Source organism: Miniopterus natalensis, chromosome 13 (assembly GCF_054644295.1).
Source record: "Miniopterus natalensis isolate mMinNat1 chromosome 13, mMinNat1.hap1, whole genome shotgun sequence".
Classification (NCBI taxonomy): domain Eukaryota; kingdom Metazoa; phylum Chordata; class Mammalia; order Chiroptera; family Miniopteridae; genus Miniopterus; species Miniopterus natalensis.
This window is the reverse complement of record NC_142093.1, coordinates 9,531,038-9,558,998: the sequence shown is the minus strand read 5'-3', so window position 1 is coordinate 9,558,998 and position 27,961 is coordinate 9,531,038. Positions and strand designations below refer to the sequence as shown.

At 44.9% G+C, this 27,961-nt stretch overlaps 2 protein-coding genes across 5 annotated transcripts in view; one reads left to right on the top strand and one right to left on the bottom strand.

The window, feature by feature from the left end:
* The window catches only part of ATAD2B (ATPase family AAA domain containing 2B), a 101,152-nt gene extending 87,220 nt beyond the window's left edge, over nt 1-13,932 (top strand). For 3 of the 4 annotated variants that reach the window (XM_087823388.1, XM_087823386.1, XM_087823389.1), the window contains 5 exons: nt 845-982; nt 4,440-5,123; nt 7,629-7,756; nt 8,325-8,453; nt 10,511-13,932. In XM_087823388.1, coding sequence (XP_087679514.1) covers nt 845-982; nt 4,440-5,123; nt 7,629-7,756; nt 8,325-8,453; nt 10,511-10,552 — 1,121 coding nt within the window. In that variant the 3' untranslated portion in view covers nt 10,553-13,932. The remainder of the gene's footprint in view (nt 1-844; nt 983-4,439; nt 5,124-7,628; nt 7,757-8,324; nt 8,454-10,510) is intronic. The other variant, XM_087823387.1, reaches the window with a different exon arrangement.
* An 8,474-nt stretch (nt 13,933-22,406) lies between these two features.
* KLHL29 (kelch like family member 29) overlaps nt 22,407-27,961 on the bottom strand; it is a 249,243-nt gene continuing 243,688 nt past the window's right edge. The window contains exons 12-14 of the mRNA XM_087823385.1: nt 26,684-26,877; nt 26,223-26,367; nt 22,407-24,521 (exon numbers count right to left, since the gene is read on the bottom strand). Of these exons, the coding sequence (XP_087679511.1) occupies nt 24,338-24,521; nt 26,223-26,367; nt 26,684-26,877 (523 nt within the window). The 3' untranslated portion in view covers nt 22,407-24,337. The remainder of the gene's footprint in view (nt 24,522-26,222; nt 26,368-26,683; nt 26,878-27,961) is intronic.

Sequence of the window (27,961 nt, the reverse complement as noted above, 5' to 3'; positions counted from 1 at the left end):
AGTTCAGAGTTTTAATTAGTGAAATGGGGATGAAGCTACTTAAGAGATGTGGCTGCAGGGGTGAAGGGCAGGAAGAGTCCAACTTGGCCGTGCTACTGGTTTAATGACTTAGTAGATGCTGATACTACCAGTAGAGATGGGGGATATACAAGGAGGAACAGGTTTCTTGTGGGGAAAGATTATTTGACTTATCTTTAGGAGATATCAAATAGACAGTTGGCTATATGGATTAGAAAAGCTCAGGAGATGTTTGGGCTAAAGATCTGGGAGTAATTATATAATGGAAGTAGAAGCTGAAAACATGAATGATTCTTTGTGGTGGGAGGTGTCGATTACAGTGAGACAAAAAGGAATTCCAGAGACAACCCTGGGAAACATCAACATTTAAAGATCACATAGAACAAAGAAATCTGGTGAAAATTGAGGTGGAATGGTTACTCTTACGAAGATCAATGCAGTGCGATGTGACAGGCAGCTAATGTCAGATGGCAACAGTTCATGTGAATGGGGTTTACTGGCCCAGTAAACACACATTCTAAGATGGCAGAAATCGTAACTTTTAAACAATATATAGTCTTACTGCCCCATAGGCATAAAAATGTAAAATGTGTACCTTTTTAAGTCTTAAGAAGCACCTGCCAGGTTATTTTATTTTTATGATTTTATATCTGGTTTCCTCCCCATCTTAAAACAAAAGATACTATTTTCATTCAAATTACAAACTGTCCAAGTATAATTAATGACTTTAAAACCCAGTTCTGTATTTCACACTTTGTTTTTTAAACCTTGTTGGTTTCTGTAGCTCGGAATATTTAAATAGGTGTTGCTTATCTTCTGCTTGCAGGCTTATCAGTAACAGCAGAACAAATAAACCCTCATGGTACTGGAGCTCGGAAGACAGAAACTAGAGTTGAAGAGGCATTTCGGCACAAACAAAGAAATCCAATGGATGCCTGGCACAACTCTGCAAATAAATGTGCGTGTGAGTATTCGAGATCATGTTATCCAGTAGTGGGAACAACTGAGAATGATGCAGATTGCTTAGGCACTGGGTGCACAAAGCAAAGTGCTGCTGTTTTCCCACAGCTCTTTTAATCTTCTCTCTCTTCAGAGGTGAAGAGCTTGTGGGGTAAGAGGCTGAATCAGAAGTGTATTTCTTTAACCTTATTTGCTTTTCTCTGTCTCCATTCAGTACTTGCTGTTGTAATTGAGCTAGGTTTGAGTATTTTTAGTTTTAAACTTTGGTATTTGGATAGAGATGTGGAGCCAGTAGATGTTTTATCCCCCCATCTCCAGCACCAACCTCTTGCTGGATGCTGTGCAGGATGTTGTCTTTATGGTGGGAAATGAAAACTCTGGCTGAAGGGAGTGGCTGAGTTCACAGCAGGACGTTGATTTTTCTGAGAGACTATTTTGTGCTCATTTCAAAAAATCTGTACAGCCTTTTTCTAGTTTTGTTTAAGAGATATATTTAGAGGGGAATATTCAGTATTTAGGTTTTCTTCATTTTTTCTTATTCATGGTGATCTATAAAATTTCTAAAAGACAAATGTTAATAAACATAGCATCATTCTAATACAGTACTTATGTTTCACTGAAGATAGCCATCCTTGGAAGGTACATGTTGTTCTTCTGTTGTAAAGTGGTAATACTGCTCCAATTGTCAGTGAAGCTGGCTGTGATATGTTCTTTCCCCAGTGGTACTAAACTTGAATGAATGGACACATCAGTTTTTTAGCTTGTCCTCTTTGTGATAAGGCATTCATATATAGAGCATTCAGTTCCATGAAACTGATTGAAGTTATTTGGCCTAGCTGTGCCTTGGATCATGACCTGGATTATGTAACACAACACTCTAATTTAAAACTTAAAATTCTTTACATTCTCTGCACCTGATACAAATATTTACTAACTAAAACAAATTGAATATTGACTTTAAGCAGTTGAGGTTCCTTTGAATATTAAAATGTTGCTTTAATCTACAAATGAGTTTTGTTTTCTCCTACCAGTAGATGGCATATGTGATTCACCATGTGTCTGTTTTATATTAACTTAGATTGTAAATCTAAAGGTCCTGAAGGCAGAGTTGCTTTCCTAAGGTCTTAGTTTTGGAAACAAGTTCAGAGATGCTATAAAATTGACTCTAAAAATTGTGCCTCTAAATGGGCTTTTTACACAAAGCATCCCTGAAAAAGGAAGTAGTATAAATATATACTCCTACCACATACCATGGGCTATGGAGATTCAGCAGTGACTAAAACAAAAATCCCTGTGTTTGTAGAGCTTATATTGCTCTTATTTTACTAAAATCATACTTACTGTTAGAAATAGTTATATAAGGAAGGGGAAATTTTCTCTAGTTTGACCCCCCCCGCCCCCTTGCCAAATGAGAACATGTCCTGTGTTCTTAGCTGGGGTGAAAGCATTAGCAGTAAACTTGCTTCAGTGGGGCTTCTGGCCTTTGCTTAGTGTATTTCATACATATCAAGTAATTGGGCTGGCTCTTGACTGAGCAGAGCTCTGCCTCTGTCTCTGGAGTTCCAGGGCTTAATGAGGAAAGGAAAGGGGAACCATTAGTACTTTTGGTTACATGGTCGGAGAGTAAGTGAGGCCACAGTGTCAGGAGTGACTTGTTAGGTAGTAAAGACCTAACAGCTCCACCTTTTAGAGAAAGAGCAGGCTAAATATTTTTCTTTCATTTGTAATGTGGACTGGATTCGTTTTTCTTATAGTTAATGAAACGCTTATGAATATCCATCACTCTTAGCCTGTCTCCAGCTTTTAACAGTAGACAATACAGAACTTTCTTCTCCAGTTACCCTGCAGTTGTAAATTGTAAACAGAAATTAACAGGGGTAAAGGAATGGAGAGAGGATTCTAATGATGTTACAGTTTTGAAGGTACAATATATTTTGAGCCAAGTGACTAACTTGAATTTTGGAAATGATTTCAGAAACCTTTAGTAAATTTATTCTTAGATAAGAAAGAAGACTAATATATATGTCAAAATTTGTCCATTTCTTGTGAATACCTTGGTGTCTTTACAGAGACTCAGTACAGATTAAAGATGAAAGGATGAAACGAAGTATGTAAACACACTACACACTGTTGACAGATCATAAGGTCACATTACTTAGTAGAATATAAGAAATGGGTTATCAGAAGATCATATTCTCTTCTGTTTCTCTTTCAAAAGCAACTCTTAATCTGTGGATTAAACAGTCTACACTAAGTGATCTCCTATTTGTATTTTCTTTTCAAAATGCCTTTGCCAAGGAAACTTTTCAACTTTTATATATTAAAAAAATATATTATCTTTTAAAAAATTAAGCCAGACTTGACATTACTTTTATAGCCTTGGGGAAAAAATGAATTATTTTTACCCTGATGGCTTTCAGCAAACTCATATTTAGAACTTGGTGTTAGACACCAGAAGTGATACATGTCTAGTTTAACTAGTTTGCTTTAATAATGTTTATATTTAAATTTCTTTATGCATCTGTCCCAAATTGCAAAATAAGAGTTAACGTTTTGCTTATTTAAGGGACAGTGAGATAGACTTGCATATATGAGAAATTAAAGATTTCTGGGTCCACCATTAACTGAAAGTACCAGCTGTCTGCTCATAAAGTTCATGATAGTGTCTAGCATCTAAGAGTATAGTCCCTACAACTTTGGTAGGTCTTTCTTTTCACATAACTGACCAAACATTTATCTTCAATGTTTTGTTAGTGTTGTTGTTGCCACCTTGATAGCAGAGGGTATAATAGTTCTACATATTTTCAGATGACTTTGCAAGAAATTGATGCTGCTAGGTAAACCATTTTCAGTAGAGGAGGCTAACAGTTGGCTAAACAGACTGTCCATATAGCCTTCATGGGGCTTCTATCCATGACCATATTAACTGGGTTGATCTGTCTTCTGAAGGAGACGCAGTGGAGAGTTCTTTGTGGGAATACCTGTAACTATTCTGTCTTGATATACTGGATCATGCTTTATTTCTTTTCATGGTTTAGGTGCTTTGGGGTTATCTTGGTGGCAAAGCGCACACCTCCCTGGTGGAAATCCAGGGCTGTCACCCTAAACCTTCCAGGCATCCTGGGAATGTGGTCAGTTCCTAAGTGTGTATATTATGTGCTAGGCCCCTGGATGTTAGGAATTAGGAACAGCTATTAAGTAGAACCTAGGGTAGCAGGGAAAAAATTAATGCTGGGTAATAAGTAGGAAATAAATTTAACAGATTTTCATTCCTGACTCCATATCCATTCCATTTGTAGTTGTGAGGATTAATCAGCATGGGTGTCAAGAGCTAAGTAGTTTTTGCTTGTGAGTCACACTGGTATGGGTTTACTTTCTTTTGGGTTTTAGTTAATGTACATTTGTAAAACAAGTATTACACTCCAAGTTCTATGTATCTTTTTTCCTTCCTTGTAAAATAGTTCGAGTTCGGAGAAAATCGAGGCGGCGATCACAGTGGGGTAAAGGAATTATTAAGAAAAGGAAAGTGAATAATTTAAAAAAAGATGAAGAGGACACCAAATTTGCAGACTATGAGAATCATACAGAGGGCAGGAAATTGCTAGAGAATGGAGAATTTGAGGTAAGCACTGACTGCCATGAAGAAAATGGAGAGGAGACTGGAGACTTGTCTATGACTAATGACGAATCGTCATGTGACATCATGGACATGGACCAGGGGCAAAGGCTTAACAGTGGAGCGGGCACAAAAGAGAACTTTGCTTCTACTGAAGAGGAGAGTTCGAATGAGTCTCTACTTGTCCACAGCAGCGGTTCTCTAAATCCAGAACAGACTTCTAGGAAAGAGCCTTTCCTTAAAGGAAGCTGTCTCAATGGTGAGGCCTCCACTGACAGTTTTGAAGGACTACCAGCTCTGGAGTGTCAGAATGGCAAAGCTGAAGTAGCTCCTTTCTGTAGTCATGGGGATAAATTCAGCTCTGAACAAAAGGTTCTTCTGGAGGACCAGTCAAAAGAAAAACTAGAAACTTCAGATGAAAATCACGGAGATGATCCTGAGAAACTAGAAGCACTGGAATGCAGCAATAATGAGAAGGTAGAACCTGGCCCTGACGCGGAGGTTAAAGATGCAGAACTGGATAAAGAAGGTAGAGATACTGTTTTAATAAATCTTCTGAAGGTTTAAACTCCAAAGTTAATTAATTGCATATTGTGTCCAGTCCTCAGAAACAACAGTTGCCAAATAACTATACCCCTTTGAGAATCTGTTAGTTTTCATCTCTTTTCCCTAGAAAAGCATACACATACATACTAAATTTTCGTGAACATTTCAGAGAGCTTATGGTCCAGAATGCTTTTTTTTCTTGGCTGCTTACACTTCTGGTTCCCACCTGATTATCTCCCCTATCCTATTGGATTTATGACTAAAAGTCGAGTACATCCACAGATGTTAAGAAGATGGAGTTCTAACATCATTGGGATGGGCTGGGTGTGGGTGTGGTCTGAGAAGACTTGGATACTACAGCAGTGTGGTATATTCACTTCCTATAGACCCATTAAATCACTGCTCCTGTTCAGTATAAGCATGTGACTTGGAGCTAGTTACTTAACACTCTTCAACCCTGTTTTTTAATCTTTTAAATTAAACTTGAGAATGGTGTCACTGCAGGGATTACATATGTCATGTATATTAATTGCCTCTCCTGGTACCTGGCATATTCGGAGATGTATTCCTTCCAGGCAGTCACTGGTAGTTGAATCTGAGGGATGTTTAGCCTAAGAGGCTCCATTGCTTTGTAGGGCCAGTGGTAGGGGAAAGTAGCAGAACCCTCGCTGTCAGATTACTGTGTTCTCCCAGTGAGAGCGCTCTGCCAGCTCCTGGCTTCCTGTGGCTGTGTGACTCTTTTAAGAAGCAGCAGGAAGGGGAGCTGAGGATCTCTAGCCCCACTTTGGGCATCATTCTTTAGCTCACGGTGGGTTGGGGGAGTTAGAGATTGACCCTGTTCCGTATACATTTTCTTCCTTGTACTAGGCTATCTTGAAATTGTGCCTATAAATTGTGCTCTCTAAGTTGTGTGGAGTATGTTTTAGGCTGGGGTTTGGGTTGGTTGGGAAAAGGTTTTCGATGCCAGCATTTTGAGCCCTCTGGCAGAATTAGGAAGTAGGAAGATATCATTCAAAGTATTAGAATTCTTTTAATGGATAAAGAGAAATGTACTGTTCTTGAATACTATTAAATATATTTTTTTCTATACGTAATAATAGAAAGTAGTTTTAAGAGCTGTATTTATTCTGGGCTATCATATAGACAGAACTTTATAAGTGTGTTAAGCTAAGGGTAAGTGACAAATGGGACAGTGGGGAAAGGGAGAAATCCATGTGGTGTGTGCAAAACGGGTGTTGGGGGGAGTCCTTTTTAATGCTACTTCGCTATGAGATTTTAATAAGTTTGCAGAAAAGGTTTAAATTAATATTATGTTCAGTTGGTGATCTAAAAGCGTTAAAAAATATTCATTGTGTACAAGCTTTACCTGAAGTTCTCATTTGAAACTCTCAGGGCAGGGTTACCTAACACAGTGGCTCCTCATCGAAGTTCTCAGGCCTCTGGAAGTCAGTGGGGACAGTGATGAGGGTCAGTAGGGTCTTAACAAAACTCCTAGCATATGTTAACTGAACTGTAAATCCAGGCTTTCATTCTAAAGGCTGTCTGAAATATAGAATTTCTCTGATGTATTGTGGAATATGTTTTTGAAGGCAGCATTTTGGTTCTTTACTTACCTGTATAGCAGGCATTGATGAGAAGGAATTGTTTAAAGACTTGGAATTAAGGACTAAAGCAGGGAGGGAGGAGAAAAGCTCTCCTTAGTGTCCCTGACATGGACCAGTCCTGGACAAAGTTCTGAAATTGTCTAAGTTTGTCTTTGTGTTCCTTCCCCTTGGCCTCCCCTTAGAGTGCTCCTACTTAGGGGAGCATAGGGCTCAATGGTCTGCCTACCCTCTCTGCCTGGTGCTGTCAGATTATGCTCAGCCACCTCAATTTTTGTTTTTCCTCCAGCACATTTTATCTCAGCAAGATGTTGGGAGGAAAGTAATTAGATTGTACTAATTCACTTGAAGCTAGGAAAGATCACTAGCCCTATTACACTTTCAGTGGGTCTAGATTTTTAAGAAAAAAATGTTATAACCCAGATCAACTTATAATAGAATTCTAGGCAATGTTAGTAATAGAGAAAAATAAGATATTTCAGGCAATGTTGAGGAAACTGTTTTACATTAGGAGGCAGATATGTAGACAGGTTGGCCTCACTTTGGGTTAGTGTCTGCTTTTGTAGGTTGCTTCCCTTCTTCCAATTCTGAAAGCTCTGTATTTTAAAATGATGGCTGTCACAGAGTGAAGGCTGTTTATTAGTTAGTGCTCAGAGGTAAAGATTGCTTTTTTCTTCCTTAGATGATATTCTAGTATGACTTGGCTTTCATAGTTGAGGTTTACTTCTCTTTAATTTGTGTTACATGTTGTTACCAGAAGAATCATTTATACAATATACTTTTATTCCAAAAAGGATTTATGGTGGATAAATGGACTTATAGTTGTTTAAGTCTGATATTTCTTAACTTTTACTTGCTGCAGTGCATTCTTTTTTTCTCAATTGTAGGTGCTTCTAAAGTAAAGAAATACCGTAAGTTAATTTTAGAGCAGGCAAAAACAACAACCCTGGAACTGGTTCCAGAAGAGCCGTCTGAGCCTGTGCCACCTCTTATAGTTGATCATGAGAGATTGAAGGTAAGCTGAGCTATTCCTAGTCAGTTTTAAATGAATGGAAAGAGATTTGAATATGTTTTGTAGGCAACTGAATAAAACTAGTTTTAATAATATTTTGCCTTAACTATGAATATATGTGCTTTAGGGCTTCTAGTAAAAAAGAGTTAGGGCCCTGGCTGGGTGGCTCAGTTGGTTGGAGCATCATTCCATACACCAAGAGGTTGCAGCTTCAATTCCTGGCCAGGGCGTATACCCAGGTTTTGGGTTCGATCTCTGGTCAGGGAGCATATCCCTCCTCCTCCCCCCCTTCCCCCCTTTCTCCTCCCCTCCCTTCCTCCTTCTTTCTCTCTAAGAGTTGATAAAAGCAAACATATCCTCGGGTGAGGATTTAAAAAAAAGAGTTATGTGTGCTTTGTGGGGTTTAGATATATGAGCATTGTCTTGGTAATAAACTAAGCCCTAGAATCTGCTACACTCAGTGTCACTGTTACACCATAGCCTGTAGTGTCTATTGTCTTGCATTGAATATAACTTTCAGTTTGAATAGTGAAATCAAACTTTATTTTATTTTTTTTCTAATTTTTCTTAGAAATTGCTTGATTTGTTGGTAGATAAAAGCAACAATCTGGCAGTTGATCAACTTGAGAGATTATATTCTCTTCTTAGTCAGTGCATCTATCGTCATCGCAAAGATTATGACAAATCACAACTTGTCGAGGTAAGTGCCTGGTTCATCCATAGAACAAATAGATAAGTGCTTTTCTTGTCCCAAGGGAATGTTGTTTTAGTCTAGATCTTTTACCAAGTAACTGAATGTTTTGAAGAGTTAAGACTAGAAGAATCATTAAGAGTTATAATTTGAAGAACAAAGTCTTTTGTACTATTTTGTCTCAGGACAGGAACCTGGGACTTTTTGTTTATCAAGACACAGAAATTCATGGTTCTGGGTTGACAAATACACAAAATAGCATGGGATAGTTCTCCCCTCCTTGCTTATCACTGAGGAGGTATATCATGTAGGCCTCTTGAGTGTAGGCGTGGCCTCCCCGTGTTTACCACTGCTCCCCTAGGCAGCTGATTGAAAGGACTTGGCATGGGCAGTGAGACCTGTTGGCCACCCAGTTAATAGCTGGAAGAAAACTTAAAAGTCATCTCATTTAATCAGATTTAGTTCTGTGAAATAGCCATGTGAAGGAGTGGTTGTCCTTTGTTTAGACACTTTAGAGGTTAACGATTCTATTTCTAAACAACTTTGGGCCATAAGAAAATGCTTCCTTATAAATATGAGCTTATATCTCTGTTTATATAATGTACATCATGAAGCCACACTTCAGCTCTTTGAGGTCATTTGAGCAAACGTAACCCCTCATCTATTCACTAAATGGCTAAATGACTTAGACTGTCTTTGTTCATTTGCCTGTTAGTTTGTTTATCTGGTGGGCTAGTTATTAAACATTTATTAAGGACCCACAGTTCCAGAGACTGTGCTTGGTGTTTGGGATGCAAAAAATGACTAAGAGAAAGCCCCTGCTCTCAAGGAGCACTTCTAATATATTAAGGATTTATATGTAAAGGACGTGATCATTTTCCATATGTAATAAGGAATATTGGTTGGACTTGAAGTGAGAGCCCATTTAAAAATTGTAACCACATTTTTATGAGTCACATTTTTACAGTCTATACTGTCACTATACAGTATATAGAAATAATAGGAAAGCAAAAATGAGAAAATAAACATATCGCCCATATTCTCCTGCCTAGAGGCAGCATAGTCAGTGTGAATCCTTTGTAATAGTCTCTGTCCTAATCTCATGTCTAGATGTACATGACGTGTGTATGTGAATATAGATTTTTAAATTGGGATCATGTTGTGTGTTCTGTTTTATAACCTGTTTTTTTCCCTACCCCGCAATATATGATGAAACATTTAGTAGGAGTGATTTTAATTGTTCATATAGAAGAATTTTTTTTATCAGATGATAATTTGTTAGTATAGCCTATTAGATCTACAGATGTAGATTATAATTTCTTTGGAGGTGGAAAACCAAATGTCTTAGATATATTTGATAGTTGCCCATCAGAATGAAATGTGTGGGGTAGAGTTCTTCACCTTTTTCCTCATTCTAGAACTTCTTTGTTCACATTGACATTTGATTAACTTGAAAGGGCTGGATACTCTTCTGCAGTGACACATCTTTCAGTGTGGCACTTGGAGCCCTGTTACCTAGGGGCCTTCTTTAGAGAGGGGAGGGCTCTATAACGCAGTCACCAGCAAGTGGCATTCCTGGTGGTGGTGATGGCAGTGACTCCTGCCCCCCCCCCAGCTCTGTTTGGAGTGAATAGCAGGGAGATCAGGGTGCATCCTACTTCTGGTACAAGCTTTACTGTACTTCACACATTCATTTTGCTTTGGGAGTTAGTCGAATGTAGTGAGTAAGGAAGGGCTCAGGCTCTGGAGTGAGGCTACCTGCATTCATATCCTGACTCTGCTGTTTATTAGCTGACAAGTTATCTGTACATATAAATTTCTAAGTACTATACCTGATGTGATAAGTATTACTAGCATAATCCTCATAAACCTAAATATAAAATGGGAGGCATTTGGAAGTGTCTAGGGCAGATAGTCTTACAGAGTAGCCATGGTGTTGTAATCAGAAAAACACTTAAAGCTTAACTTGTATCTAAAATTATCTTTCTAAAAAGTTAATTGAAAGTGAATTTTCCCATAATACCTCGTCTCTTCTTTAATAGATGACACGTACTTTTCCCCTACAGGAGATGGAAAGGACAGTTCATGCGTTTGAGACATTCCTATGAACTTTGCAAGATGAGCGGTTTTCCTCTCCAATCTGCTCCTGACCGAGCAGTCTTCTGAGCCATTCAATTCAAATCGCACCAATTACGCACAGAGCCTTGGTGTACAGTGCTCTCTCCCTCACTCTTTCTCTCTGTTGAATTTGGTGCTATTGTCTCAGGTACCTGAAACCAACCAGCCTACAAGAACCAAACAGAACTTCAGAAACATGTTGTATTTTCCACAAGTAAAAAGTACAACCCCATAGATTGGAGATTTTGGTGCTACAGAAACTGCTCTCTCTTCTGCTCCTCCTCTCGTGCACTCTGTTTCCGAGACTCCTCTCTTAGGGAGCGGACCAGCAAACGCAGGAACCGAATGGGCAGTTCTAACTGTTGAATTGTTTAAACAGTGGGCAACCTGTTCTATTTTTTCTCTTTTCTATCCCTTTTACCATATTTGTTTCTATTTTTCCCTCTGGGTAATGGACTGAAACCTGGTTAAGAGTTGGCGATGGTATATTCTGATGGGAAACTGAAGAAACTCGAAATTAGATTCGGCTCTTTAGAACCGCCTGTAATGTGCCTTTATTCATTTGAGAAAGATGAGGCTAAACAAGAGGATGGGCTTGTTTGTAGCAAATGAATTAGAATGTTTTCTTTGGTCACAACCTTAAAAGGAAGCTTGATACTCTGTGTCAGTAAGAGGCAACCAGTGTTTTGGTATAAAATGCCTATCTTGTTTTCAAAACTCAATCAAGAAACTCAGTATGCCACATACTATATTAAAAAGGTAAGTTTTCCTGAGCGGTCTGTTTCTGTTTTAAAAACACGAAATAAAACAACAGCAAAATAATCCACAGTCCACCAAAAAACCCACACACTTTTCGGTATTGCTGACAGTGATGACCAGAAAATAAACAGATAGTGCACATTCTTGCCTCTGTCAGTGACAATTTACTAGTTATTCATGTTTGAGTTCCCAGAGAAGAATGATTTTCATGTATAGTAAATTGTTACTGTTTTATTTTAAAGCCAGGCCTTGCCAAATGGACAGAAAAGAGGGGAATTTGTCAGAAGCTCCATAAAATTAATTTTCTATACGCATAGTTGGCAAGTGAGCTCTGGTGTGGTCCTTGGAACAACAGTATTAAATGTTTAAATCCCTTACCGTAAGCTTAACCTTCTCACAACTATTCGTTGTGATTGGAACCCATTTTGGATCTTGTTGAGCGATTTCTGTGAGGTGTACTTACCTAAATTAATTATGGGTTACTAGTTTTACAAAACTTTCTACAAATTTGGAGACACAGTCTAGGCAGTTGCAAAGAGGCAAAGGGAGTGCAGTGACATTTTTTTATCAGATGATTTTTAAACAAAAAAGAAAATTTTGACAAGTTGGCTTGATATCTTCATTCATTATAGCTGTTAGCTGCAGGTGTGTCTTTCCAATATATGCAACACAGGTAGTTTGGGTTTTAATTAGAGCAAATGGCCTTGGACTACTGCAGAGATACTGAGCTACCTCAGCTTTTTGTATTTTAGTTACCAACAGTGTTTACAGAGTCCTGTAATCACTTTGCCACCGTTTACATGCTGAAGCTAAGGTACTTGTCTCCGGTCTCTGGCTGCGTGCAGTGTGCTGGATGCCAGTGCAGAAAGCACGCCTCGGCCATAGGCTACTGCAGTAATCCTCAGTGCTTCTTGGCATTTGCATTAACATTAAGCCTTCTAATGCTTGCTTAATTTCTGAAAAATGCCACTTGTTTTCTATATACCTAGTCTAAAATTTTCATAATATTCAGTTAGTCATATAGCTCAAGATGCTTCCCGCGTAGACACACTGTATTTTTAAGGTGGGCAAGTGCGATTAACGATGAACCATTTTAAAGGGGAGGTTATTTGAAACCTCTAATTTGATTATTGGGAGGATTAACATGCTTTCTTTAGTATTTATTACCATCATACCAGTTCAGACTATTTTGCTGTCTAATACATTAGCATTTTGTATTTTGATGGAAATTGTTACAGAATTTAAAGATTTGATGAAGAAATAAGATGTAGCAGATTTTTTGTAGCAAGTTTCTGGTAAAAGGGTTTTTTGCAAGTCTCAGGTTCTTGCTGCACTATTTTTTTTTAAATATTTATTCCAGTTACTCTAATTCAGAAGCATTCTGTTCAAGTAACAGCAGCACTTGTGAAAGAAAAAGTAAAAACGCACATGTTATTAAGTAGGTTACTAAATTTGTACAAGTTTATTAAGATTTTAGCCATCAGTGAGTTTGACAAGGGTAATTTATTTATGTTCAGCATTAAAATGCTTCCAAAAGATCAAATTTTTTAAAACTTTAACCTTAATATAGATGGAGAAATAGGAGGCAACCTCAGTATGATAGGAACTGCCACTTTGAACAGTTTAGGTCTTAAAGAGAAAGCCAATCAAATGCCAAGGGGGAGAAAAATGAGCTGAAATTGTACCAACTCCTCCAGCCCCCCTTTTACCCAAAAGAAACAAACTATAGCAGTTTCATTTATTTTACAGATACCTGGTGGTTCTATAGTTTAAAGCAGCTTGTGAAATTATCCAAATAGACTCGACTTTGTTTACCTTTCTGTAAATTCTTAATTTTTGCTGTATAGCATTGGCAAATATATGTACAAATTGACCTCTGTTCTTATTTCCTATTGTGAGCATTATACATGAAGAGAGCCTGTGTAAAACCTCGCTCTCATCAGTAAGCGCGCATCGCAGCACAGCCCAACACTAGCTCACGCTCAGCTGTGGGGACCGTGGAGCTGTTTGAAGAGATGGAACCGCACTGGGATCGAAACTGATGGCTGTGGAATTAATTGTGTTTTTGAGCTTGAATCTCACCTGTGATTAATTTTTTTGTTTTGTTTTGCGTCCTTTCATGACTTGATTTTTCTCATATGCCAATGTATTTGTAGGTTTACTGGATTTTATTTTTAGGGAGTGGGATGGTAATACCTTCCCACTTTTTGATTAAGTTGTTCAGCTATGGTGCTATTCAGTATCGTCAGTGTCAGGTCCCGTAGCTGAATGCCATTATTGTTATAATTATTATTTGTAATCGCATTGTAAGCTTGAATTTGGGCTTGTACCTGCATCTTTTGTATTTTGTACACCTGGTTATTTAGACTTTGGGAGTCTTTTGGTTTCCGTCTTGTGTCTACTTTGTAGGTTTAAGTAGACTTCATCACTATGGCCTGTTTTGGGTTTGTGGTTTAATTTAGAGTTGTGTCAAATGGATGTTTTGCATTTGACTTCATTTTACATTAGTTTGAAGTAAATTATTTAATTTTTGAATTCTGGAATTTTGAACATTTACTGAAATTTGTAATATAACTGCTGTGAAATACTTGAATAAAGATGACAAGGAAAACCTGTCTTTCTGGAGCTTAATTATGAATCCTGCTGGCTGCAAGTGCAGTGCTCCTTTTCTAGCCGAATTTGTGTATTTTGCAGCTGGGGCATATTGATGTTTATTAAGCATCCAAAATGTTTTGTTATGTTTCTTTTAGGTTTTAGTAGCCCCTCAGTATATTTTACCTAAAAGATTTTTAAAAAAATTTATCTTTATTGTCTCATTTTTCCCCCCAATTGACCCCCTCCACTTCGCTCCCACCCCCTCCCCAGGCCTTCACCCCATTATTGACCGTGTCCATGGATTATGCATATATGCATATAACTTCTTTGGTTAATCTCTTCTTACCCTCCACCCCCCTTCCCTCTTTCCTCTGAAATATGATTGTCTGGTGCATGCATCAGTGTCTCTGGATCTATTTAATTCGTCAGATTCTTCTGTTCATTAGCCTCTTCTTAAAGAAGACCCTTCAACATTTCCTGTGGTGCTGGTTTGGTGGTGATGAACTCCTTTAGCTTTTCCTTGTCTGAGAAGCTCTTTATCTGACCTTCAATTCTAAATGATAGCTTTACTGGGTAGAGTAATCTTGGTTGTAGTTCCGTGTTTTTCATCACTTTGAATATTTCTTGCCACTCCCTTCTGGCCTGTAAGGTTTCTGTTGAGAAATCAGCTGACAGTCGTATGGGTGCTCCCTTGTAGGTAACTAACTGCTTTTCTCTTGCTGCTTTTAAGATTCTCTCTTTGTCTTTAACCTTTGGCATTTTAATTATGATGTGTCTTGCTGTGGGCCTCTTTGGTTTCCTCTTGTTTGGGACTCTCTATGCTTCCTGGACTTGTAAGTCTGTTTCTTTCCCCAGGTAGGGGAAGTTTTCTGTAATTATTTTTTCAAATAGGTTTTCAATTCCTTACTCTCTTTCTTCCCCTTCTGGCAGCCCAATAATGTGAATGTTGGGCCTTTTGAAGTTATCCCAGAGACTCCTTGGCCTTTTGAAGTTATCCCAGAGACTCCTTACACTATCTTCATATTTCTGCATTCTTTTTTCTTTTTGGTCTTATGCTTGGGTGTTTTTTGTCTCCTCATGTTCCAAATTGCTGATTTGATTCTCAGCATCCTCTACTCTACTGTTGATTCCCTGTAAATTCTTCATTTCAGTTTGTGTAGCCTTCATTTCAAATTGTACTTTATTATGTCATCTATTTTCTCAGTTATTTTTGTAATAGTCTTACTAATATGGTTGAGCATCCTTATAAACAAAATTCTGAACTCTGTATCTGTTAGCTTGTTTGGATCTCTTTCATTTAGTTCCTCTTCTAGAGATTTCTTCTGTTCTTTCCTTTGTGACATATTTCTTTGCCTCCACATTTTGGCTGCTTCCAGGGTGTTTGTTTTTCTATGTATTAGGTAGAGCTGCTGTGTCTCCTAGAATTTGTTGAGTGGCTTTGTGTAGTGGGTGTCCTGGAGGGTCCAGTGGCTCAGCCTCCCCACTCACCTGAGCTGGGTCTTCTAGGAGCTCCCTTGTGTGGGCTGTGTGCACTGTCCTGTTGTAGTTGAGCCTTGGTTGCTGTTGGCATCACTGGGAGGAATTGACCCCCAGGCCAATCAGCTGTGAGGATCAGCTGCAGCTACAGCCAAAGAGCTGCTGTGCTGGAGACACCCCTATGGAGCAGGATTTGCTTCAGTGGGGCTTTGGTGTTCACCAAGTGCGCCCCTTGACTGTGTCACTTGTGGATGTGGTAGGGTTGTAATCCAACGTGGTCGAGTCTGACCACCAGGTGCGCTGTCTCTGGGGCCTCCCAGGAGGTGCAAAGTCAGCCTCTGCCAGTGCCTTACCCAGGGCCCCCCAGCATGAGCTACACAGCAAACCGTAGTTGGCTGCTACTTGTGCTGGGCTTGGAGGTGCCCAGGAGAGGCCAAGCTATGGACCATTGCAGGCTGGCGCTAGTGCCAGGCCTGGAGCCACTTATCAAGCCATATGGGGCCCGCTGCTGCTTGTTTGAGAGATTTTAGGACAGTCCTAAGCATGAGGCTTGAGAGGCCACTTGCACAGAAAAGCCCCTGGAAATGGCCTGGATGAGCCTGCAGGTGGGGAGGGGCGGGGCCTCTGGGAATCAGGGGGCGGGGCCAACGGTGTGAGTCAGGTGCTGGTGACTCAAACATGGCGCCTGCCTGCCGGCTGTGCGGGGAGGACTCACCAAAGGAGCAATGGCCTCCGCCAGCCCTTCTGCCTGGGAGGAAGCCGCCCCTCCAGCTCTCGCCCGATTTCAGGCAGGTTAGTTCCCCCCGAGTGTCCCGGGTCCTTTCAAGTTGCCACCTGGCACTGGGCTCAGAGGGAGCGTCCGAGTGAGTCGTGTGCGGGCCCATTAGGAGGAGCTGCTGGGGCTCCAGCCTCCGCGGCCCTCAGCAACAGTCCCCCGGTTTCACAGCCCGGAGTTGTGGGGACGTTTCTTCCCGACCCTGGAGCCCTGGGCTGGGGGCCTGCTGTGGGGCTGGGACCCCTCGCTCCTCCGGGAAACCCTCGCTGCCGAGATTCCCTCCCGGGTTTAACCCGTGACACTGGGTGTGGGCCTGAGGCTGCGGCTCCACAATTCAGCCCCGACCCGCCCGAGTCTCCGCCCCTCCTACCGCTCTCGATGCTCCTTCAGTCCCCTGGTTGTGGGGCTTCCATTCAGCTGGATCTCAGGAGGTTCTGAGTGATGGTGGTTCTGCATTTTAGTTGTGATTTTGATGTGGTTGCGGGAGGCGGCGGGTGCAGCTCTTATCTATGCCACCATCTTGATATTTCTCCCCTAAAAGATTTTGTTTTGAGAAAGTGTGGTTTCAATTTAAGTTGAAGATTGTCTAAAATTTGTTGTATAGAAGCAAATGGATTACTTCTAAAACCTGTTTTCCTAATTGGAAGACTGGGCTACAGGAGATTCCTGTGGTGTGGCTTCCTTACTTGATGGCGTTTTCCCTTGGTCCTCACATAGTTCTCAGTATACTTTGAGCAGTACTTGGGACTTAAGGAAGGAGACGGGTTTCATACCAGACTTTGAAGGGCTTGTTGCTTCCAGTGGATGGACGGCTCAGCTCTCGGCTGCCCACGCTTCTGCCGTCTGCACTGAAATCTTTACCTTCCAAGGCTAGTATACAGCGTTCCTCAATGTAAATTTTACTTTCCTCTTAATCACAGTAAAAGGGAGCGGACTGAATTTGAATAAGACTTTTTTATTTTTGCAGATTGTTTAATTTTTACTTTTGACTGTGTGTATACAAGGATACCGCAGAGATCCTGCGGTTCCTTTCCAGACCACTGCGATAAAGCCAGTGTCGCAGGAAACGGGACACATGCAGTTTTTGGTTTCCCAGTGCATAGAAACTTACGTTCACACTATGTATACTGTAGTCCTAGTAAGTGTACAATAGCATTATGTCTAAAAAACAGTGTACATACCTTAATTTATAAGTATTGCATTGGTGCCCTGGCTCAGATGTGGCTCAGCTGGCCGAGGGTCATCCGGCACACCAAAAGGCCACTGGTTCAGTTCCAGGTCAGGACACATGCCCAGGTCGTGGGCTCAGTCCTTGATTGGGGGGGGTGCCAGAAGCAGCTGATGGACGCTTCTCTCTCACATCAGTGTTTCTCTCCCTCTCCCTTCCTCTCAAAAAAAAAAAAAAAAAATCAATAGAAACTTATTAAAAATGCTTTATTGCTAAAAAATGCTAACCATCACCCGAGCTTTAGTGAGGTGTAGTCTCTTTGCTGGTGGAGGGTCTTACATTCAGTTTATAAAAAGTGCAATATCTGAAAAGCATGGTAAAGTGGGGCACAATAGAATGAAGTCTGCCGTATATAAAAGGACTGGTAATGATAAACCTGGGAGACAAATTTGAAAAACTGTATTTGAATGTTTAGATGAGTTTAGAGTTGCATTTGAATCTCAGTGAAGTTTTTAGGGCTCGGAGATGAAGTTGGGTTTATTTTTCCAGCTTTAGTTTCCATTGGATTTAAAATTACAGCCAAGTGAGAGGCTGCTCTTTAAATATCTACTTCATGTAATCCCTAAGCCCTAACACTTGCAAAGCTTTCTGTTGGCTTTTAAAAAATATATAAATCCCCTCTGTTACCCACAGTCACATGGATTTTATGTCCGAGGCACTACGCTAGGCCTACGTGACACACAGGTGACATGTTCTCTGTCACGTTGCTCACGGTCCGCCGGGGGAGGCAGGTGCACGGGCCGGTAGTGATGATTCGGTGGGACAGGGCTGTACGGGAGGGACACGGTGTTGGAGGTCGAGAGGGGAACGGAGTTGTTCTGTTTGGGGGGGGACAGCGAGGGGAGGTTTCAGGGCAGCTGACATGCTTTGGCCGTTTGCCTCTTTCTGGCTTTTCTGGAGTCCAGCACTTCACCGAAGCCTTTTCTTGGTTTGTTGGGACCCTTCGCCTTCTGTCACACCACTTTCTTCACACCGGTCGCCGGGACGTCTTTGTCTTGGTCTGTTCACGTCTCACTCCCTTGGTGGCTGGGCTTAGTTGCACACCGGCCAGCCTCCTTCCTGTTGAGCCTGCGCTGGCCCTTCCCCCTCAGCCCGGCTGTGTTTCGTACCACGTGGTGGTAAGTCACTCATGTAACGAAAACGGAGCCTCTTACACATGTAGAAAGAAGGGAAGGAAGTATCACGTTCTTCTGTATTCCCCGTGGGGATTTAAAACATCGCTGGTGCCCAGCCGGCGTGGCTCAGGATTGACCCAGGATCCTGGAGGTCTTGGCCCGATTCCCGTTTGGGGCACAGGCCCGGCTGCGGGCTCGATCCCCCGCAGGGCGCGTGCAGGAGGCAGCCCCTCAACTCGCATCACTGATGTTTCTCTCTCCCCCTCCCTTCCTCTCTCTCTGAAATCAATAAAGGCATTAAAAATAATAATAATATGCTTTTCATATACTTTGTAGGCGTGCCTTCTGGAGGGCTCTGGTTGCCTATAGGGACAGCTTTCTTTGTTCCTTGTAATATATTTACACGGGGTATTCTCTCAGTCCTCTTGCTCGTTTATATATGGAATTCCTTTTCTTGCTTTCAGAGGAAGCCTGAGTTTCATGGCTCTAGAGCTCTCTCTTCTGTTACTTTTGTGAAGTGTTGAAATGCCTGACTGCCTGCTGTCTGAAATCTGACTTTGTGCCCCTCCCCTACTTTACTCTGGGGTCTCTCTTTTGCCCCTTGCTGTTCAGTTTAGATTCTGTCCCTAGCATTTTCATCTTTGCGTAGGGCTTGGTCCTGAAAGGGGGGCTGTGGCTGGCTGGTTTTGAGAATTCACAGAGTCCCTGCACTCACCTGAGAGCCAGAGTCGGCAAGAGTCCGCTCAGGGCCGGGGCCTCTTCTCCACTGGCCCCTCCGCACCCCACCCCCGCTTTCCAGTGAGTCTGGGGGGTTGGTTCCGTCAGGTGCCCATGACTCTCCTGTCCTTACTTCCTCACACACGGACTTCACGGCCTCCCAGGTGTCCGTGGTTGGTTCCTACCCACTTGGGATTTGGCGTTCGGAGATTCCTCGTTATTTAGATGTTATCTGTGAGTCTTTGATTTTTTCATCCTGATTTCTCCGTTTGCTTTTAATGGGCGGTTCAGGAAGATTAAAAAAAACCTGTACCAACACTGCCACCGTCCTCCATCCACCTCGGTCACTTAGATGAAAGGTGTGCTCTTCTGCTCAGGGTGAGGGCTTTGGGTAGGAGCTTTAAGGGGGAGACGCGAAGGCTGAGAATATTCACCGATGGAAATGGAAAGGGTGCTTCCTGGGCACAGGTGAGAATGAGGTAAGGGCCCAGGGGAGGCGGGGCCGTGGGTTGGCAGTGGGCCAGCCTTCGTGAATGTGGGGTACCCTGCAGGTGCCACCTCAGTGCAGCCTCAGAGGGGGCTGACGGCGGACCAGGATTATAATTAGGATTGTAGGTGTGCCTTGTTGGTTGTACTGAGGGACCAGCATGTTATGGGTGTTGGAGACAGCAGGTTAAAAAAATGTTTCAGTGTCAGGTGTGGTTTAATGAATTTGACCCCTATCAGGTATTAAATGCTTTGGAATTCCAATTTCTCAACACATGATAAGTCAGTGAGCAGTACTCTAAAGTTGTGTATTGAGAGCGACAAAGAAAACCAAAGGCTTAAGGAACTTTGAGTCATGTGTTTATAGGAATCCGCATATAGCGCTTTCCTAACACTCTCATTGTGGCAACAAAGTCAAGTTAATTTTGATACAAGATAGCATTATTTGTAAACATTGTGTATAGTTACTTTCCTTATAGCTTAACATTCCTTGAGAAAGTGTTAGAAATTAATTACAAATTTCTATTTTAGCATGTTAATGAGTGCAAAGCATTTTAACAGGACTTTGCAAACAGAATATTTTTTTAAAAAGGAAATGTGGCAATCCACACCTACGATTATGCTTGATATGTTACTGAAATAAAGGTTATTTATGGTAGGAAGTCTCAAATTACTCCACATATTTACAGGAGACAGGAAGCTGTCAGCTCTGTAGTTACCATAGTTCAATAAAGAAATTTCTTTAATAAGACTGTTTAAGATGGAGTTTGCAGCAAAGAAAGGAATAATTGCCTGTCACGCTGTAAAAAATCAGTTTCATATCTTTGGGATGTTTCTTTACACTAATTTCCACATTGTTCGAGCTTATATATCTACAGAAACAAAACAGCAAAAGATCTTTTATTAAAAAGCTTTTCCCCCCTCCACATAGTCAAGATTTTATAGCTAGAATTGATGAAACGGTGTCTAACTATTAACACAAATATTAAACAGAATATTTTTATGTTTTCCTGACATTTTCATGAGAATGCTGGAATTCATGTGAAAGTTTTTGAATTTTAAATATCGATGGGACAGTGATTGGTTTCTTTGTTCTTTGCTAGGGCTGACTTGTGGAGAAGATCCTCATGTTGTTCAAAATTAATAAAGTACAAAATGCCCAAGAGCCTCTCCAGGAAATGCCAGGCCCCACTTCTGCAGCATAAGGCTACGTGTGTGAGTGTGTGTGTGTGTGAGTGTGTGTGAGTGTGTGAGTGTGTGTGTGAGTGTGAGTGTGTGTGAGTGTGTGTGAGTGTGTGAGTGTGTGTGAGTGTGTGTGTGAGTGTGTGTGAGTGTGAGTGTGTGTGTGAGTGTGTGTGTGTGAGTGTGTGAGTGAGTGTGTGAGTGTGTGAGTGTGTGTGAGTGTGAGTGTGAGTGTGTGTGAGTGTGTGTGTGAGTGTGTGAGTGTGAGAGTGTGTGTGTGTGAGTGTGAAAACCCTGGAACGAGTGACCAAGATCCTCGTGAAGGTCTGATGACACCTCAGGATATTTACGTAACACAGTCACACACATTGTCTCGCTTTATCCCCTCAGTTACCCTAAAAGGCGCAGGGCGTCATCACAGACCCAGAGAACACGTTTTCCTCGATTTAGGGAAATCGAGTGGACAAGGAAGGAGCTGATGGAAGGACTGCTTGCTTTCTAGGGCAGGCGGTAACTCAGCAGCCGCAGCGGGCCCTCCCGCCAGCCCCCGCCCTTGTGGACCCTCCTAAGGCCTCAGCCAGGTTCTCCCGGCTCCCACTCTCACCCACCCCCACCCACCTCTGTCAGATTGTTTCCCTGCACAGAGACGCTAGGACTCGGTGAGATTTGGGGATTCAGAAATGCTGGTAACCCTGCCTTCTGCTAATCTAACTTCTTTCCCTGCAAGAGGGTGGGTTCCATTTCCCCCGGGAGGCCCTGCCGGGCGTCCTGAGCAGGGTCCGTCCAGTGACCTGTTCGAGAGCACTCTCGGCGTGACCGAAGGCAGGGAGGCCGCGCGTCTGAATTCGGGGATGGAAACCGGGCCTTGCTGTTCTTCCCGGGAGAAGTCGGCTGTGTTTCTCTCAGGCTGATGAGTTGGAGTTGCCTGCGACTTTGGCACAGTCCCTCCCGGCCAAAGAAAGGATCCAGGACCAGGCGTTAGACCGGCGGGGAGCTAACTTTGAAGCTTCCGGTTGCACTAGGATAATAAGAGTGCTGACAACTGAGGGGAGGTCCCCAGAGTCGTTCCAGTCTGTTTGCCAGTCCCTTTCCACTTTGACTTTTAGTTGCCCTTTTATTTATTTTTTAAAAAATGTTTTATTGATTTTAGAAAGAGGAAGGGAGAGAGAAACATTGATTGGCTGCCTCCTGCACGCCCCCTACTGGGGGATTGAGCCCCAAACCCAGGCATGTGCCCTGCCTAGGAATCAGATGGGTGACCTCTCAGTGCCTGGGACCACCCTCAACCGAGCCACGCAGGCCAGGGCTAACTGCCCTTTATTCTTGGCTTCCTCCCGGCTCTCCTCATTCCCTTGCTAAGGCGCCCTGTCCGTTCTCATCACTGAGACCTGCATGAAGGTCTGTGACAGAGCCCAGGCAGCTGATGGACGGGCCAAGGCAGGCCGACACTCGGGTTTCTCGTCACGGGGGCCGGGGTGGAGGCACACGGAGACAGTACATGGACTCCCGGGTCTAGGTCTATAAATATATTTATTATAATATAACAAGAACTTAACAATAAACATATACTATGTACAATACCATTACAGAGAACCCTGTTTATATCATTCACAGAAACAGCCAGTTTTGCTCCAGTGTGATCGATGAGGAGAGAACGGAATCTCAGTGTCCCCTGTGTTGAGTCCCGCTGACCACTAACACCTCCTTTGGAGGCAGACGCACACCAACGCGAGCATTAGCCCTGCCCCAGGCAGTTAGGAATTTGTGCTCCAGTCCTCGGGTTCACACTTGCACCCTGTTTGACATAAATACTTTAAATGACATACAATGTATGTAGTTTTGTGCTTATTACTTTTTAAAAGAATAAATAATATTAAAAACTGCATAACGAAGCTCAGCATCTTGTCCAAGTGGGAGCCACACCTGTAAGTGCTGGAACTGGAATTTTGTGTCATCAGGCGCCGGGAGGTGGAAAGCGTGTCCTGTCCTCTCCTTACAAAGGTGGTTTTTTTTTTCAATCATGAAGTGCGAGTCGACTTCCCAGATATAAAAGTGGTAAGTGTGTAGTTGGTACCAACGTCAACTAAACGGCGCAGCGGTGACGGCATCTTCTTGCCCTGGAATGGAAACTGGTCACCGCGCGAGGTTTGCGGGTCTGAGGACTGGCGGGAAGGCCTTTCTCGTTCGGGCCACGGCGTCGCCTCCCTCCCGGCTCCCCTTTCTTGGGTTAATCTGCTGCGAGAGGAGTGATTCTGCTCACGCCCGCAGGCCCTGGCTGTCACGGCTCGTCTGCGAAGGCTGTCCCCATCCTGAGAGCTCGTGTGGCAGGTGCCGTAATATATAGCTATAAATATCAAAAATAGTCTCCTGTGCTTTGTAGACACATCCTCCCTCCCTCCCTCCTCCTGTCCCACCGGCCTGGGTCCTCAGCTTGACCTCATGGAGGGAGCTGGACTGGGGTTTCCTTCTAGAATATTTTTTGGGACGATGTCCCCAGGAGGCACAGCTTTTATGGGGCTGTCTGGGAGTTACTTCTTCTAAAAATAAAGCGGGGGCATTTATGCCCCCCAGGAGAGAGCCTCTATTCTGCACATAATAAAACTAGAGCCCGTGCCCCACGCTGGCATCACCTCCACTCAGCTTTGGGAATCCCGCCTCTCCCTCCCGTGGCCTCTTCCTCTCGGTACTTAAAAATAGCCTTTTGTGTATCAAGAAAATGCCTTGGAAATCTAAATAATTCATAGTGGATAAGAGAAAGCTAGCACGATCATCCTGTCTTTCCATCTGCAGCAAAAACGCGGTAGAAAAACCTGGAAAGGACAGGCGGCTCCCCGCTGTCCCCGCGGCTGCCCCAGCCACACCTGGCTTCGCGCCGGTGGCTGGACCTCTCTTCGGCCCGGCCCAGTGGGGACCAGCAGCCTCCTAGGCCTCCAGCCACACAGCATCGTCCCTCGTTTCCCCTCGGCCACTGGACGTGTAGACTGGTTAAAAACAAAGTAGGAATCAAAGTGATAAGGACACTTTGATCTCACTCCAGGAGAGCCCGACGCCTCATATTGTCAGAGGATGACTGATCCGTGGTGGTCTAGGGGTCAAGCTTGCTCTGCAGGAAGGAAAAAACAGCTTTTCTCTCCCAGCTGAAAAATACGTGAGACTCTATTGCACCGGGCAGAGCGAGCGCCTCCATTCAGAGCAAGTCCTCCTGCCGGAGCCCCAGGCCCGCTCTGGGGTGGCCAGGTTCCTGCGCCTGGGGCGCATGCCCGCTCCCCCCAAAGGCAAGGATGATTTTCTACATTCAGTGCAGGGAGTATTCGAATGCTGAGCGCAGTGAGTCCCCGATGGCGTTGTCGGCCTCTTATTGGTGTCGTTGAAAACTGATCGTTGTGAGTAGCATTTGCCTCTCCAGGCTTGTCCACAGTCTCGCGCGGGCCTTCTGCTCGTGTCAGCCGCTTTGAATGTATTTCTTTATCACCACGCAGCCGTGTCTGAACACGGGGCAGGGCATGTGGGGGAGGAGGGTCCACGTGTTGGTGGCGGGCTCGTAGGCCTCCATGTTGCCCAGCGCCGGCCCCTCGCTGCTGACAATGCCCCCGGTTGCGTAAATCTTGCCATCGAGCACCACGGCACTGTGGGGAAAGCGGGGAGAGCGTCAGCTATTGGCTTCCTCCCTGGACCGGAGACAGAGCCTCGGCGCCCGCTCTGGTTGCAGGCTGCCTCGCCCCTTTAGCAAACGTCACATGGGACCTCGCTGCTCTTCTCTGCCCTCTGCCCGCTGGTATAAGAAACACCTTTCCTCCAGAGCCAATCAGGGTGCCAGGCTGGCTACCCTTGGAGCTGCGGGTGACAGGTGTTTATACTGGGTGCCCCAGGACCTGCGGGGCTGGGTGATGAACAGCCTCCGGGCACCAGCTCTCGGCTCAGTTCACCAATCTCATCACTCCCTGCTGCCCAGACAGAGCCTTCCTACCGCTCAGGTCGTGGTGGGTCCATGACGCACCTGCAGGACAGCAGGCAGGGTAAGGAGCTGAGTCGGAACTGAGCATTGGCCACCCGACTGCGATTTTCACCCTTGCCGAGGTGCTCAGAGCCAGAGCTTCCTGCTGCGGTTCCTTAACTGTGTGGCAGGGCCTGCTGCCCACCCACGACGGCCAGGCCTGGGTGCTCTCTGCAGGGTCCCCATGTGGTCCCCATGCGACGCTCACTGGCTCGGTCCCGTGTCTCTCAGTGGCCCATCTGCTGCTCCTGTCTGCATTCCCGCCCTTCCTGCCCTTCAGCCACCTGGTCACGCAGATCCACGCTTCTAGCCCCGATTGCTCGCTCATTTGAGCGAATGGCCATTTTTTCTTAGCTATCGGCTGGAACTGAACAGATACCCTTTGAAAGGCTCCACCCATTTCTAAATTCTGAGCCTCAAACAGAACACGTCAGTCTAGACTTCTCAGCAGACACTGAAGGCCCCAACCTTGTCCCTTAACTGCCCCATGCCACCCGGGCCCCCAGGTCCCTCCCTGAGGGGGCATATCTTTCCCCTGCTTCTCTTGTAAGACCCACTGCAACCTCTCCTCGGGCACCAAGTCTGTCTGCGCCCACCGTGAGTGTCAGATGAGGCCCGGGAGTCCTCCCCGCAGATCCTGCCCAAGCTCAGCTGTCTTTATCGGGGGCAGTGCGGTCGGCGTTGCCCTGCCCACTGCCACCCAGGAGAGCAAGTGACATGAGAGGGAGGCTGAGGACTAGGGTCTTCATGCTATCAGGCACTTAGCAGTCGTCTCGTCCAACTGCCTGGGTCATAGATGGAATTTCCCCGGGAGAGGGATCGCTCCTTGTCCAAGGCCACACGGCCGGTTAGTTAGTTAGTTAGTAGCAGCCTTCAGCTTTTTTAGCTATGCGGCAGACAGCGGGCACTCGATAACTGCTTCATGCTGTTCACATACTGAGGACTTGGTGGTTACCTCTGCAGGGGCACGAGATGCCTTCAGGAGGAATCTGCTATGGAAATGCTGAAGAGGGGGCCTGGGGCTCCTTTTTAATTCCTTGTTCCTCTTAGTCCAACAACAAATGGGGTAGAAGAGCAGGTCTGTGTCTCACTGCCCAGGGGAGTTCGTTTTTCTGGACCACGGGGCCAGGACGTCTGGGAACCAAGCCACACTCTGCCCTCTGCCTCCTCTCGGGGGCTGATGTCCACACCTGCGGCTGGCCGTGGCGCTGCTCTGGGCCAGGACTTGCTTTGCTCAATGAATGGTGGTCATTCGTTGTGCTAAAACCTCTCCTGATGTCCCTCCCTCCCCTCCTCCTTCCCCACCGTGGCCGAGTTGCTGCAGCCCACTCACCTGCAGAACTGGCGCGAGTGATTCATGTTCGGGCCCGCCTTAATGTTCCCTTTCTCGGGGTCGTAGATGGTAGTGGCTCTGGCATAAGCCCCTCCCAGGATGAACACCAGGCCGTTGAGGGTGACGGCGGGAGCGTACTTGTTGTCTACGGGGAGAGCAGGCCAGGCGGTCAGGGCATTGCTTCAGGCTTCTCTCCCTTTTCTTTCCCGGGCCCCTCCAGAGGAAGGGAGCTGGGAAGACCTCCCAGGCCTGGGGCCAGGAGGCACCTGGCCCAGGGTGCAGCTTGCCCTCGGTCCAAGTGGTGGCACCTGCAGCTGCACCCGGGCTGGGGTTCGCCTCCCCCTCCCACCCCTGGACTTGGGTTCACAGACAGATTGGGCTGAGCCCACCCTCTGGAGACAGAATGAGACAATGCGGTGGGGACGCCGCACTGGCCCTGGGCTGAGACAGCTGGTTCTCACCAATCATTGGGGACTCGATGAAACTCCACGTGTTGGTCTGTGGAACGTAAGACTGGAGGACGCCGGCAGCTCGGCCGGCCTCATTCACGCCACCGAACACGTAGATCTTGCCGCCGCACACGGTGGCTGCTGCGGAGTGCACTGCCTTGGGCAGAGGCGCCACGGCCTCCCACTGGTTGGTGATGGTGTCATACCTGCCGGGAGAGGAGAAAAAGCCCAGGGTCGGAGTGGGCCCTGTGCGGGGCAGGGGCCACAACCAAGTCAGCAGACATTGGGGAGCACCACCACCTGCTTCCTGCCCTGGGCACCACTGGCACAGCCCGAGGTCACACAGCTGGGGGCCCTTGGATGAGTCACTCAAGGCCACCTAGAGTCTGGCCCAAACTAGCCCTCTCAGCCTTCCTCCGAACGTGAGTTCCAGACCAGACGGGAAAACGTGAGAACAGGAGGCAGCGGGCGGGAAGAGATTTGGGATTGAGCAGACCGGGCAAGGAACTGGGCTCTCCGAGGTCTTTCCTCCTGGGGCAGCTTGGGGCTCTGTTCTCAGCATGTGTCAGGTGTTCCTTGTGTGCTGACCTCACCAGCACGCACCCAGGACCTCTCAGCCTCTCAGTGCTGGCCCATCATCACACTGTTCACTGCTTTTTCGAGGTTTTGGACCCAAGGCGGGACCTCAGCTGTGTTTTTGCTGCTCCACACACTTGGGTTTCCCAGCACATCTTTCCCGGGAAGCACACTGGGCCCACCTGTCCCCGTGAACCTTCTTGGAGCATGAGCCATAACATGGTCACAGCTCAGTGACCCAGGAAGACAGCCTTTCTTTGCTGGTGCCCCCAGCTCTTGGAGGGGGTTGAGGGGACAACTGAGCTTGTGAAGACTCAGGTTCTGGGAAGAGTGTGAAGCACCTTGAAGGGCAGCAGGGCTTGAATGAATTAAGCCCTATTTGAATATGTGCTAATAGGTGATGCAGTGAGTGTCTTTTTGGACAGTGTCAGAAGTTCAGGTATCTGTTTTTTAAGCCAATATGGCAGAGATCCAAAGAGCTTCTGCAGACGGCGCTGGGAGGCAGTGGGAGAGCGTGTGGCTGTTAGTCTTCGGGCTTTCCGTATAATGGCACGTCCCGCCAAACGCAAATCTCCCCAGAGCTCGGTATTCCAGGTGGCTTATTGCCAAGCCACAGCCCTCCTCAGCGCAATCTGTCAGCTCCCTGCTCCGAGAGGATATGCTAATGACATGCAAATGACCCCCGGAGCGAGGCGCTCCGCCGTCATTTACCGC